At 48.4% G+C, this 15,000-nt stretch overlaps 1 protein-coding gene across 2 annotated transcripts in view; it reads left to right on the top strand.

Moving 5' to 3' along the window:
* Window positions 1–15,000, top strand: part of raver2 (ribonucleoprotein, PTB-binding 2) — a 43,339-nt gene that overhangs the window by 19,762 nt on the left and 8,577 nt on the right. The window contains exons 4-11 of one of the 2 annotated variants that reach the window (XM_027032025.2): window positions 4,597–4,788; window positions 7,512–7,629; window positions 8,778–8,857; window positions 9,135–9,233; window positions 11,352–11,463; window positions 11,924–12,228; window positions 13,207–13,318; window positions 13,829–13,986. In XM_027032025.2, the coding sequence (XP_026887826.2) occupies window positions 4,597–4,788; window positions 7,512–7,629; window positions 8,778–8,857; window positions 9,135–9,233; window positions 11,352–11,463; window positions 11,924–12,228; window positions 13,207–13,318; window positions 13,829–13,986 (1,176 nt within the window). Of the gene's footprint in view, window positions 1–4,596; window positions 4,789–7,511; window positions 7,630–8,777; window positions 8,858–9,134; window positions 9,240–11,351; window positions 11,464–11,923; window positions 12,229–13,206; window positions 13,319–13,828; window positions 13,987–15,000 lie in introns of both variants that reach the window. The other variant, XM_027032024.2, reaches the window with a different exon arrangement.

Genomic DNA, 15,000 nt, shown 5'->3' with positions numbered 1-15,000 from the left:
CACACACACACACACACACACACACACACACACACACACACACACACACACACACACCTCCAGTCTCCAATGGCATCAAATGCTTCATTTCTTTGTCCAGATGTGAATGTTCTGTCAATCTAGGGCGTTGACCTTTGTTTGTCTTTCCCTTAATAGTTTCAAAGGTGCACGTTCGCATGCGCGCACACACACACACACACACACACACACACACACAAAACACAGTTTCATTTCCCATGTTTCAAATGCTGTACAGGATACGATATCTATAGGCATTAATAGAAGAATTTATGCACAAATCATTTTATCTTAGCAGTCATGAATGTTTAATAATATGAAAATTATAATATTAATTAATATTGATCCTCTAATATTCAAGTGTTTTGATTTTTATGTCATTAAATTATTCATTACCACATTTGATTTATGATGTAATATGCACAAATGTTTAAGAGCAGACTGTAATGGGGATAGATGTTGAAGCCCCGTATCGCTTGTTTTGTTGATGACTCTGCTCACTGAGGGAGCTGTTTCACTCTGATGAGCTGTGAACCTTCTTAGAGCTCTCCAGAGCAGGGGAGGATGCACCACGTCATGTCCCAGTCTGTATTTGAGAGACTTTTCAAAATAAATACCATGGGCAGCTATAGTGAAATGACATACACAGACTGCCAAGGACAGTGGTGTGTGCGTGCGTGCGCAGTAAGGCACCTATTCTTTAGGGTCTTGCACTAGCCCAGGCCAGGAGTACCCTCAGAATAGAGCCAGAACATGCACACAGACCTTTCATGAGAAGCTGGAAAGTGCAAAGAGCCCTCCTTTCCCAGAATGCATCTCCGAGTCCTGATTTACCTCAAAATGTCAGCAGTTTCCCGCAGCCTGGGGTCTGGAGCGTGGAACGTGCGTCTGTGCGCGTGCGTGTGTGCGTGCGGTTGTTGGTATATTGATTTTCTTGCTTTAAGGTCGGCAGGGGCAGTCCGTGCGGACCTTTTCAGTGTGAGGTATCCGGCGGGAGGAGGCACCACGCGCCTCCCTGCCCCTCCCTGTACCTCAGCGTGGGCACGCCCACCGAGGCCTCCCCGTGGCAGGGCACACAAAGGCTTCTGTCTGTCTCTAATAAGCGTGCTTGTGTATCTGTGTCTTCTCTGCCCTGGAATGGGAAATGATCAGGAGACAGAAAGGAGGCCGTGATGGGCACGTTTGGGGCCCTTTCTCCCTCGTCTCACCCATCCTCTCTCATCAGCACTCTGTCACCCCTCTGATCTCTTCCTCCTCTGTCTCATGTCTCCCTCATCTCTCCCTTCACCCAATCGTCACTCGCATCCGTCTTGCGCAGCTTACCGTGGAAGCCGAGGCAGATTTAAGCGTCCTTCTCTTTTATCTCTCCCCGTCTCTCTCTGTCTCACCCTCCGTCTCACTCTCTTATTCATCATTCCCTCGTTCCTTTTCTGTGCGGCTTTTTTTTTTTTTTTTTTTGTTATCGTCATTTGGAACAGTAGATGATGTGTGAGATGGGACAAATGCTGAATATCTGAAACTGAAACAGTGCCTGGGTGTGTCTTGTGTCCCTTACAAGGTGGACTCCCCCTCTGGTAATTTTGCCTGTTCGCTGCTTTCTGTTCATCACAGACACGCACACCTGCTCCACACTCTAACACTCATAACACATGTAAATGTTTCTTATTCTATATTTAGATTTTTTTATACAGCACCTGTCTGTTAGAGTTGGTTTCAAATTAGCTAACTGCTCACTAATGCGTGTCTGTTTGTCTCTGTGTGTGTATGTGTCTCTGTGTCTCTCTCTGTGTGTGTGTGCATGTTGGTTTCTGCGTCTGTTCACGCTTCACCCTCCCCTGACCTTTACCCAGCTCCAGTGTATCTCTCCCTTACTTTAGCCCTCTCTCAACCCTTCTACCCCTCTCTCAACCCTTCTACCCCTTTCTCAACCCTTCTACCCCTCTCTCAACCCTTCTACCCCTTTCTCAACCCTTCTACCCCTTTCTCAACCCTTCTACCCCTCTCTCAACCCTTCTACCCCTTTCTCAACCCTTCTACCCCTTTCTCAACCCTTCTACCCCTTTCTCAACCCTTCTACCCCTCTCTCAACCCTTCTACCCCTCTCTCAACCCTTCTACCCCTTTCTCAACCCTTCTACCCCTCTCTCAACCCTTCTACCCCTCTCTCAACCCTTCTACCCCTCTCTCTACCCTTCTACCCCTTTCTCTACCCCTCTCTATACCCCACCCCACTCCCTACACCTCTCTCTCCACCTCTTTATGCATCTCTTATACCCCTCTCTCTGCCTCTGCTGGTTTCCTAGCTACCATTTATCTTTTCTCATAGTTTCTCACTTACACAATAGATCCATCTCTCCATCTCCCCACTTCTCTGTTTCTGTCTCTCGCCCACACACTGTCATGCACTCAAACACTCGTCACTCATTCATGTTCTAGGCCTGGCGACACATGCTTGTCAGTGTCATAACCTCTGCCTCCATCATGGCTGGCTGTCCTTCTCTCATTTCCACACCACCGGCCACCAATGGCCAGTCAGTCCCACCCACCTTCTCAGAGAGTCTGATGGAGCCGTCGGGCTCCCACAGCCCTGCTCCACTGGATAGCGGTGGGTGCGTGGGGTTTCCTCCGTCTAAGCTTGAGCACAGGGCCTTCACTGTACTGTTTATTTGACTCAGCAATAAACGCGGCCTTGCCTAAAGCTGTATTCTTGGCCTTTGTATTAAGATGCAAACAAAGAAAATACAGGAAATATGTACACAAAATTGAAAAAACACAATCCTCAGAACAAAACGGCCTCTACGGACAAAAATCAGTGTTTAATGTGCCGTCCTGTGGCACTAGGCACACGGCGAGCTCTTTTGGGGAGTCTGTCCTGAAGTTCTCTGAAGTCGTCTTCTGTGATATTACACCCTGCCTCTTTCAGCACTTCCCAGAGTTCTCCTTTTCTGCTCCTGCGCAGTGGTGAGGGGTGCTCACACTAAATACTTGCCACCCCAGCTTTTAGAAGCAGTTTGATTTTTTTTTTTCTGATTTTTTAAATTATTATTAATACTGCATACAAATCTCCTGTGTCTTCTGGTTGTATTCTAATAAAGAGACAGAAATAATTTATATAGTCATTACGACCGCTAAAACAGATCTAATGGTGACCTAAGGCTTTTGCTAAACATACATTCTAGGCATGTTGTGTACATGTATATTAGACATAAATATTCTGTGTTCTCACATTTTACAATACATTAGTCTAGTGGCCTTTACTTCTAAAGAATGGGTGCTACGAGTAGCCATGAGGTTTGACATTAGATTTTAGCGAAACATCTTATGAATTTACATCCACGCTCTTATTTCATTAGTGGTGTGGGGCGTTTGCATAGGCCAGCACTACTGTTGGCTTCGGAGTGGGCCATCAGCTGCCCTGCCGACGTCAGCGTTTTGCTACAAGTTTTTTTTCCTCATAAATACGTGTTCCTAAGGCGAGTAGTAAATGTTACTTTTTTATTTCTGGCGTATCCTTTTTTTTTCCTTTCATTCGAATCCTCCTTGGTAGTAGTCTGTTAATTGACCGCTCTCAGCTCGCAGTACCGTTCGGTTTGACTTATTCTAGGGTTCGTTTTGCTTTGCACAGTAATTTGTGGTGAGGAGTATCCAGAGAGAAGGTGGGAAAGTCATTAGCTGCTCAAACACACCTGAAGAGGCAGCAGGAAAAGCAACTACTGAAGGCACTTTGATGCACTCCCTCTCTCTCTCTCTCTCTCTCTCTCTCTCTCTGTCTCTCTCTCTCTCTCTCTCTCTCTCTGTCTTTTACTGCACTCTGTCTTTCCTACACACATACTCATTCACTCTCTCTCACTCATGGTCTCTGTCTCCCCTCTTACCCATCTGCCTCTGCCGCAGAGTGTGGCTGGACTCTGCTGGTTATGTCAGCGGAGTGACAGTGTTCGCTCCACGTAGGCTGCTAATTATGGTCAAGAATATATGTGCACCTTAAAATGTTTGAGGGCGTCTTCGGGGATCTTTGAAGTTAATTTACACTCCTTGTCTGCGTCTGCTACCAAGCGAATGCCGATGCTGTAGTGAATGTGAACCAGGTCAGGCCAGGAGATACGGGGCAGGTAATAATCAAGACGCTGGCTACAGTCCCTCCCTGACACAAGGCGAAGCACCTGATGACGCTTTGTGTGATTAGCGCGATAGGGTCACAGGCTGGCTGTCAGCAGGTACGTGGGGTGTGTTGCGGTAGTAGTGGTAAACTCTCTTCAGGGCGTTTGTCCAACTGGTAATGATATCCAGGGCATGTTTTTTCTTTTTTGCGTGGACGCGTGTGGTGTTTTTTCATACACCGCCATTGACAGGAACCAGTCAATTAGCTGCAGACAAGCAGGAAATCATACTTTGAGTAGTTCTGACTAAGGAGCTTATGAAAGTGTGAACTGCTTAAAGGTTTGAGTTGGCGGTCTTCTCTCTGGTCTGTTGGCTGTCCTTGACTCTAAAGCTAAAATTGAAAACTGACTGTGTTTGAAAACTGACAATGTCTTGAACAAGTGTTGACCGTGTGTGTGTGTGTGTGTGTTTGCTGCAGCTGGCGCAGGATGAGGGTGGGCCCGTGCGGGGCTTTGCTGTCGTGGAATATGAGACGGCGGAGCAGGCGGAGGCCATGCTGTTGGAGATGGACCACCACGTTATCCAGGGACATGAGATCCGCCTGTCACTGTGCAGCCCCGGAACCACTGGACGCAGCACCCTCGCCGCGCTCATCGCTGCCCAGGGAGTGGTGAGCGCACGCGCGGACACACACGCCTATACGCACACACACACACACACGCCTATACGCGCACACACACACACACACACACACACACACACGCCTATACGTGCACACACGCCTATACGCACACACGCGCACACACACACACACACATACACACACGCCTATACGCACACACACACACACGCGCGCGCACACACACACACACGCCTATACGCACACACACGCCTATACGCACACGCGCCCACACACACACACACACACACGCCTATACACACACACGCGCACACACACACACACACGCCTATACGCACACACGCGCACACACACACACGCCTATACGCACACACGCACCCACACACACACGCCTATACGCACACACACACACACACACACACACACACACACAAACACACACAGTGTAATATAGCTATGCACCTGTCATAGCAGAAATTGCACTGGTAAATGAGATAAATGAACTTAAAAAATTCCCAGAAATACACATGAACACTCACAGGCGCGCGCGCACACACACACTTTCCCTTTAGTGTTTCTCTGAAACTGAATAGGGAAAAAAACACAAAGGACTCCCAAAACCATATAGATGCTCCCACACACCAGCTCTCTCCACACACACACACACACACACAACACACAACACAAAAAAACGCGAGGCAGTGGCAGTTTAATTACAGTCTTCACACACTATGCTGTTGCCAACACAGGCCTTCCGTGCTTCTCCCATGCCGGAAATAAAGCAGGTGGCTATTTTGGAGCTGCAGGACAGATCGACTGGAAGCCCTGTCACAGCGCGAGGGGCCAGGAGCCTCCCTGGGGTCCCTGTTACATGTGTTAGGAGGCCATGGAGACTGTGCTGAATGTGCAGAATGAAGCTTTTTTGTGTGTGTTTTTTTTTTTTTCGCTTTTGGAGTGTTTCCTTAGAAAGTGCTGGTGTCATTATTCAAGGACCAATGAAAACAAACGAGCCCCCGCACACCCTCCCACACACATTCACGTTTCCATGCGGCTCAGATAGCGGTCCCTGCAGATTCGCGTCAAGCGGAGATTGTTCCTACTAAGCCCGGCAGGTCGGCTTTCTTCTCTAGTCGACGCATTCAATTATGTTTGTTCGACGTTACTCTCTGCCTCTCCATCATAACGAGCTTCGAATGCTGTCTGTGTGGGCAGCTCCAACGAGTTTTTTCATGACGCTACAGCAGAACCAAAACGGGTTTAGCATCAGCTCAGGAGCCACAGAGCGCAGGTCTAATATCGTGCGTTCCATTTCGTCTTTGAAGATTTGCTTAAACAGGAAGCAGTATGTGGAGCTAGGCCCCTCTCTGACCTTCCCTGCTGCATCATCCCCCTCTCCTCCAAACGCGTCAAAACCAAACAGAACGAATGCAAGCTGACATTTCTCCACAGACGTAGTCCTCCAAGCCATGAGTGGTGCTCTGCTCGAGTGACAAAAATGCCCGCTTCTGTCTCGCAGAATAGCTCGCACGCACACACGCGGAGGGGCGAGTCCCAGGTGCGAAGACCCCTGCCACTGTTGGACTCCCTGGGTTTTCATGGCGGCATAAAATTGGAAGTGCGTGGCTACTAGCAGCCGTCTCGCCCTGCACAGTCCCTTTGGCTGCTATCAGCCAGGACGAGCACAGACGCCCCCCCCCCCCCGCCGTGTGTGATGTGATGGGATAAACGCTCCAGATGTTTTTCATCCAGACTGTAGGGAGCGCTGGTACTGGCGCCACAGCTGCCTGTTGCTTGATAGGTGGTCCTGCCCCTGCCACGCTCCCAAAGGCATGAGCACCCCCCCCCCCCCCCGCCCCACCCAGTCCTTCCTGCAGCTCGACTCTCTGTCCGTCTCAGCCGGAGCATCCTCTGCCCGCCCAAGCATGACTGCCGTGCCGGACACCTACCTCTACCTGGCCCGACCAAGCACACGAGCGTCCTACCATCGCCCCAAATCCGTGTGTGTGTGTGTGTGTGTGTGTGTGTGTAGACAGGCCTCCTGGGGAACAGTAGGCAGCAGATGGAGTTGCAGTGTGATTGGGATGAAGCCATTGTACTTGCAGACATCTCAGATCTAATGAGGAAATCAGAGCTTCTACCATTCATGCCAAACACACGCACGCACACACACACACGCACACACACACACACACACACACGCACACACACACACACACACATCCGTGTGCATACGCGCACACTGACTCATTCTCTCACAAGCACTGCAGAGTCCAGCTTTTGACTACAGCGTGAAGCCTGAACCACGCGCGATTAGATTTCAGTGCGGAACCTCCAGCAATACTTGAATAGCATCTTATTGTTGCATTTTAAAATACCATCCAAAACCATTGAGAGGCTATTGAGCATCACACTGACATTGTTACAAATGACTGACACACAAACTAGATGATGTGTTGTGACGTAATGAAACCAGGGAATGGCAGTATTGTCACGCACTGGCCACAATGCGGTAAGAACCAGTGGCGTCTGTAGGTACAGAAATAGCCCGATCCACGGCTTTTGTTTTTTGGAGTGTAGTGGCTTTTTTTTTTTTTTTTTTTTTTACTATCGCCTTCAAAAAGAAAGCAAAACAGTATGGACCACTGTGATGCTATTGTTATGGCATGAGATATTGTTTCAGAACAAGGCCTTACTGGCGGTGTGTCTGGGGGGCGGTGTGTCTGTGGGGGTGTGTTTGGGGGTGTGTCTTATAGATGCTGAGCAATAAAAAGGGTTTGCTGCCTGAGCCTAATCTGGCTCAGCTCCTCAACAGTATGACCAATCCAGCTGCACTTCAGATCCTCATGAGACCGTACCACGCTGGCAAACGAGGTATCCATGCAGATGCATGCGCGCGCGCACACACACGCAATGCCTATATCGTCTATTCTATCGACCATGTACAAATCGGGAACACGTACAAATAGTTGCGAATGCTCAGTTATGTCCCACTCAGTCCTATAGCCTAATCTCACACCCTCCACGGGTGGTCACATTATTAAAAGCCATCTCGTTCCTAAATTCCTCTAGATGCTGAATAGAAATGCAGATTGAGAATTACTTGAAGTTCTCTAGCTGGTCCCGTTCTTTATTGCAGGTCAACGTTAACAAGAATTATTGAGGCATCCTCCAGAAAATGCATGACCAAAACACAAAGAACCCAAATTCTTATACTGTTTTCAGGAGTGATTATGTAATTGCCCCACCTTCTTTACATAGTAGTGTTTGAAATCCAAATCCATTATATCCAAAACATACATTATTCAATATATGCAAATTGATATTCAATACCAGTTGGAGCTTGGTACCATTTCAGTCCAAGAGCAGACGTCTCTTATATCCGTCTCTTATAATCTTATATCTGCAAGATACGGCTGTTTTTCTGTACCATCCTGAACTTGGTGGAGAGTTGATGTACCTTACACAGGACCTTACCCAGAATCTTTGCAGAGGCCTCTACAGAGGTCCCTGCTCTGTACACAAATTATTATATAAGCATACAGAATCGCTATGATCCTTTATGTTTTATGTTATTAATATTTCTAATTCAATGTTTAAACCTTTTTCCTGTAAACACTCTTTTTATTACCTCAGTCGGTCCTCAGTCGGTTCAGCGGCCCAAACCAGGCTCCTCTCCATGAAAATCTAATCACGTATTAAAATGAACTTTTTATTGGCTGTAAGGATAAATGAGCATAGGAAGGCCTGGGAGCGAGAGCTCGAGGAGAACGCACCAAATATAGCTCGTGATTAAACGTTAAACCTCCCCACCTATTCTGGAACATTCTGCCAGTAGAGCTCAGGTTGGAGGTGGAGCGGGAGCTGTGTTTCTCTCTCTCTCTCTGTCTGTGTCTCCGCTATCGTCTCTCCTCTGTTTAAATCACTCATTCTTCATTTCTGCTAGCCCCCCCCCCCCCCCCCCCCCGACACACCCCCACACACACACACACACACAACCATGTCTTTGGTTTGCTCTGCAGGGAAGTTTCGTCCTCACGCTGTTCCCTTCCTGCGACCGCCTCTGACAGCGGCACTGCTGCAGCTAGGAAAAGCACAGCAGGTACGTTACTCTCTAACTAACACAGACACACACTCTCACTCACACTCACACTCACACACACTCTCTCTTTCTCGACTTGTTTGCTACCTCTGGCATTTTCACTGTTCTTCGCTCGATGCCACTCACTCGCTCTCATCTTGATGTCACCGGGCCGATGGAGCCCACGTGAGCGAGCGAAGCGTTTCGGCCGAGAAGTCACAAGAACGGCAGCTAGTTGCTAACGAGTCTGGGCACGCACAGGCTTCCTGACCGCGTGCGATCTCTCTCCCCTCCCCAGAACGCCATGCTGGGTAACGGGCTGCTCCTGCAGAACCTGCTCCACGTGCAGATGGCCCAGCAGCAACTACTGCACATCAAGGACAAGCACATTAGTAACGTGAGGGTGTGTGTCTGCCCAAGTACCTGCTCTGGCCGTGTGTGTGTGTGTCTCTGGTGTGCGCGTGTGCACATCCGTCCACATTTCTTCATCCACAAGAAAACCATTACGTCTCACCAGCTCGTGTGTTGACTTGAGCTAAAGCTAACCACATTCAACAATGACATATTTTCTTTTGAGAAGAAATTATTTTTCATAATAAAAGCTCCGACTTTCCCTCAGAAAGGCACGCAGACATTAAGTGTGTGTAGCTTGCATACCTCTTTGAATGTTACAATACTCGCTGGCTGAATTGCAATTTTAGTTGACATTATACAATACTGGATCAGAACAGGTATGCAAAGAAAAATAATGGCCTCATTTCGAAAACCCGAAAGCCTACGTTGCTTTCATTTTTTTCTTCTGTGTGGGGGTTGTGTGTGTTTGTGTGCGTGTGTGTCTCTTTGGGTGTGTATTGGCAAAACATTGCAGTGTAATATTTATGCCACTGTATGAGGGTGCTGAAAGGTTTCATTGTTGCATAGTAAAACGGTTTGTAATACAGTTATGCAGGTGTAATACAGGTGTAATGTGGGTGCATATAGTGCAGTCTGTAAATAATCGTACAGAGACAGGTATTGTTATGGTTCTGTTCTTGGACTAACCACCTATGAGGTTATAGTGCAACAGAAGAGGTTATTTACATACATCAATCAGCCACAACATTAAAACCACTGACAGGGGAAGAGAATAACATTCATTATCTCATTACAATGGCACCTTACAAAGGTGATGGGGTGAGATATATTAGGCAGCTGGTGAAACGTTCTTGAAGTTGATTTGTTGGAAGTAGGAAAAAAAAGGGTAGGCATGAGGATCTGAGCGACTTTGACGAGGGCCAAACAGTGACGGCTACGTCACTCAGACTGGGTCGGAGCATCTCCAAAACGGCAGGTCTTCTGGGGTCTTCTGGGGTGTTCCTGGTATGCCGTGGTTAGTACCTACCAAAAGTGGTCCAAGGAAGGACAGCCAGAGAACTGGCGCTGAGGCTCATTTAAGTGGATGGGGAGTGAAGGCTCACTCATCTGGTCCAGTCCCACAGAAGAGCTACTGTAGCACAGACTGCTGAAAATGTTCATGCTGGCTGTGATAGAAAGGCACCAGAGCTCATAGCAGATCACAGCTTGCTGTGCATGTGGCTGTGTAGCCACAGACCAGACAGGGTGCCCGCATTTAACACTGTCCACCACCGAAAGTGCCTGCACTGGGCACGTGAGCATCAGAACTGGACCATGGAGCAGTGGAAGAAGGTGGCCTGCTCCAGCGAAGCAGAGAAGGCCTTGATGGACTGCTGATAACATCGGCCTCGGAGGTCTTGTGGAGTCCATGCCTTGATAGAGGTGACAGAGCTATGTGGGTGGCACAAGGTGGAGCTACACAATACCCACCCATAGATAGATAGATAGATAGATAGATAGATAGATAGATAGATAGATAGATAGATAGATAGATAGATATAGACACACAATCTTAATTAACATGGTGTGTAGGATGACTGCATACTGCAAGTATTCCCAGTTGATATCTGCCTGAAGTATGCAGTCATCAAACATTTGTAGGTGCTGGATATCCTCTGTTGGGTATCCTCTGCTGGGTATCCTTTCTTAGGATGCTGCTTGTGTATTGTGGCTTTTTGCCTTCAGTCTTACCTTCAGCATGCGCAATAGTGTTGGATGGCCATTGACTTCGCTACTCAATCACAATCACATTTTGGCTCCAAAATTTTAATGTTACATTTGTCATTCTCCTGTGGTAATGTTTGAGGCTTGAGTACTTACCCTGAAATGAAACCTGGCATTTTACACTAACCCCATGGTCATTTTGAATCTAGTGAGCTGGTGTGCAGCCAAACAGCTGTTTCAATGTCCAATTATTAAACACAGCACTGTAGCCATGATTTTGTGGTCTTATCAAAGACACTAACAAAATCCTAAATAATTAGTGTCTATCTGCCTTCTCTCTCTCTCTCTCTCTCTCTCTCTCTCTCTCTCTCTCTCTCTTCCTCTTTGTCTTCTCTCACCTCACTCTTCCTCTCTTTCTCCTGCTATCCCTCTGCATCCCTTTCTCTCTCCTCTACAGGTTCCCAGTCTTTTAGGTGACCCCTCCCGGTTACTTCTTCACAAAGTTCTGGGTTTGCGTGCTCCAGCTCTAGTGCCCATGGGGAAGGGGCTGCTTGGAGATTCACCCACGGGTAGGTGCTCCAGGCCGGGCATGCGTAGGCAGGCTGGCCCCTCCTTCCCCTGCACCTCAAGTGCAGAGGTCTGCACTGCTACTTCAGAGAGGTGCATTTGCAACGCAAATCAGCTGCAGCTTCAATCAGCGCTTCTCCTTTCATGATATTATTCAGCGTGTGTTTGTGTGCGCGCATACGTACACGCGTGATTATCTGATACGTAGATGACACCTTTGAAATGCACGTACGCGTGGGGTCATTACCATTTCAGTGTCTGCGCCGTGTCAGCCAAAACAGGATATGATAGATGTCATTCTTTTCTTGGATTTTTTTTATTTTTTTTTTAGAAATACTATATGTGTAAAACTTTTGTTATACCCCCCAAAAAAACTTTGCTTTTACACAAAGTTCAACTAGCCTGTGAGACTGCATTGTTGTGAAGTAACCCATTCTCCAAATCTCCGCTCCTCATCCTCAGAGTTCCCGGATCCTTCTATAGTCACTTCCCAGGCCGCAGGCTCCATCGTGACCTCTTACACCCCAGGCCGTGCTCAGATGAGCTCCAGTACTGATCACGATGGCAGTCCAGCCGCCCCCACAGGCCCAGAGAAGCAGCCTGCACCTCCAGGAACCACAGGGGGCTCTGCTAGCTCTCAAGCCCAGCTGCAGAGCTTTCTTCCTAGGTTACCCAGAGCTGGCCTGGGCCTCTTGCTGGGCAACACAGGTCACAAAGCTTCTATTAACTCCCACAGTGCTACAACAGAGACTAACACTGCTGTTACGGTAAGTGTAGATTTAACTTTTTTTAACTTTTTCTTTCACTTGTGCATTTTCTCTCTCTCTCTCTCTCTCTCTCTCTCTCTCTCTCTCTCTCTCTCTCTCCCTCCTTCTCTCTCCCCCCAAACCTACTCACACCTTCTGAGTACTCAGAACACTTGTTCCAGTGCTTGTTTGTGTGTTTGTACAGGTAGTCATTATTTGAATCACAGAGAGAAAAGCAACCTCCTTCTACCTGCTAGGCACACACACACATTCCCTCTTCAGTTGTTTTCTTGTCATTCTATCAGGATTATTTCCTGTCTACCTTTTTCCATTCAAATATGTGTGTATGAGTTTGGTTGTGTGTCTGTGTATGTCAGTGTGCCTGCGCATGGATACACCTGCATTTCTGTGTGCAAGTGTATTTGTTTGTGTGTGTGTGTGTGTGTGTGTGTGTGTGTGTGAGTGAGTGAATGGAGGGAGGAAGCATTAGCCCTGAGCTTCTTGCTTTCTGTAAACTAGTGCAGGCCCACACTGCCTACAGCCTAGCCTCTCACCAAACGCGCGCGCATATACACACAAATGGGCAGCTTTCTCCATCATGCATTATAGATGGGTGTGTGTGTGTGTGTAAGAAAGGAAGAGAACAAGGGTGAGCAAGGTGAAGGAACTCCAGTAGGAAGGCTTGTGTATTAAGTAGGCCTTTCTGCAGGGTACTTTACAGGGATGCTTGCGTGAGTGCTGATTGGCTGGAACAGAACTCAGCCAGTACCACAGAGCCCTATCAATGATGATTCTTTGTTCAAAGATGTCAAGGCAGTTGTGGTTTCTATTTATTTATTAAATTAATCTCCATTTTTGCTTCTACGTGTCATATATTTTATAATCTGGTTTAAGTTGTTTAGTTGATTATATTCTCACTCAGATACACAGCCCAAACAGCCCGTGCTGGTGATGTGTCTGATGGTCAGTGAGAGTAATGGATGCTTTGTCTGCTTGCAGTCCCAGGCCAGCTGCCAGACGTCTCTGCTAGGAGAGCCTCCCAAAGAGGTAAAACTGCCCTCGAACCCCTACCTGAACCTGGCTAGCGTTCTCCCCGGAGTGGTCCTACAAGGTACACAAGCGCACGTATGCGCACGCGTGCACACACACACACACACACACACACACACACACACACACAGAGAGGTTGAAAATGACTCAGCTACTCTGTCTTGTGTCCCCTGTGAGACCTTTGGATGTCAGAGTCTGGTGTTTATAGTTCTGTACTGTCTGTCTCAAATGATCCCCACTCAAGGGCACATTTAGCGCCAGCATGCCAACAGCTGGCAGATCCAAGTGACTGTGTGTGTGTGCACATGTGTGTGCCAGCACACGAATGGTGGGTGTGCAACATGTTTGGAATGCTTTGGTTTACCTCTTTAACTCTGTGCGTGTGTGTGTGTCTGTGTGTGTCTGTGTGTGTGTGTGTGTGTGTGTGTGTGTGGGGCACAAATGTTGGGTGTGCAACATGCTTTGAAGGCTCCGATTTACCTCTTTTTCTATGCATGTGTGTGTGCTTGCATGCACGGGTGTGTGTGTGTGTGTGTGTGTGTGTGTGTGTGTGTGTGTGTGTCGCCTGCAGCTTCCAGCAGCAGTAAGGTCCAGGCTGGCCAGGTAGGACAGGCTGTCACTGGCAGCTACAACACTGGCCTTCCTCCCTCTTCCCTGCCAAGCAGCCAATACAGTTCAGAGAGCACACCCTCCGACTACAGCCAGCATTACAGTCAGCAGTACTCACAGGTAATCGCACGCACGCACGCTCGCACGCACGCACGCGCCACTACTTTCCATTCCCTGAGGTATTTTCCTGGAAACAGATGACCAAAATTTTGCCACGCAAGATATCCGTCAGTGTAAACATAACTTTCATTTTGCCTTTTTTCATCTGCCCCTTGCCTAGCAAGGAGTGTATGTTTGGGTTACTGTAATGAGATTTATACTGCAGGTTTCTCAACCTGCTTGATTCCCCAAACACAAATTCGGGAACCCATTAACTTCCATAAAATGTTGGGACCGAAATAAAATTGTGAATCCTTTAGCAGCCAGTGTGCTTTCCTACAGCTGCTGAGTTTGTACGCATGCGTTTGTGCGTTATTTTCACCTACCTCATGTCGTCTGTCTCACAGGCACATTTAATGTGTCCACGTCCAGTGTGTAGTAGTGCAGCTGGTGCCAGACAGAACCACTCAGCTACCCTCCACCTCACCCATCGCTGCTCAGCCCCTGGTGACAGCCGTGCTGCTGAGCGGATGTTCAGCACGCTGGTGGGGCATTAGCACAGCATTAGCACAGCATTAGCCCAGGCACGTGGTGTGCTCGCGGCCGTTGAACTGCTGCAAGTTCATCAAGCTTTGTTTGGGGATTGCGGCGGCGGTCATGCGTGTCCGTGTCCCCGCTGTGCCGAGACAGGTCTGCCGCCCGCAAATCCCCAGGCCACCGCAGACCTGCGGTCAGAAACGGGACGCCTCACCCACGCAGCATATGAGCTGCGCGCCCTGCGCACCGGCAAAGGTGCAGCTACGCGGCGAGCTTGCAGTGAAGCTGTCGGTGAGCGGAGCCGCAGCTCCGGGAAGCAGACAGAATCCCTCCGCTGCCGATAGCCACCTTGGCTTCCCTCCATTCTGCAATGTCTGTTTTTGGCGTTCCTGTAGGGGGAACAACATTATTGATTATTTGCACACACTGTGGAATATATGGCAGAACGCCATGTGGGTGTAGCGTGGTTTTCCGTAGCCTCCCAAAAGCAGTTCTGGT

This window comes from Electrophorus electricus, chromosome 3, assembly GCF_013358815.1.
Source record: "Electrophorus electricus isolate fEleEle1 chromosome 3, fEleEle1.pri, whole genome shotgun sequence".
NCBI classification, from domain to species: Eukaryota; Metazoa; Chordata; class Actinopteri; order Gymnotiformes; family Gymnotidae; genus Electrophorus; species Electrophorus electricus.
This window is presented reverse-complemented; position numbering and strand designations above follow the sequence as displayed.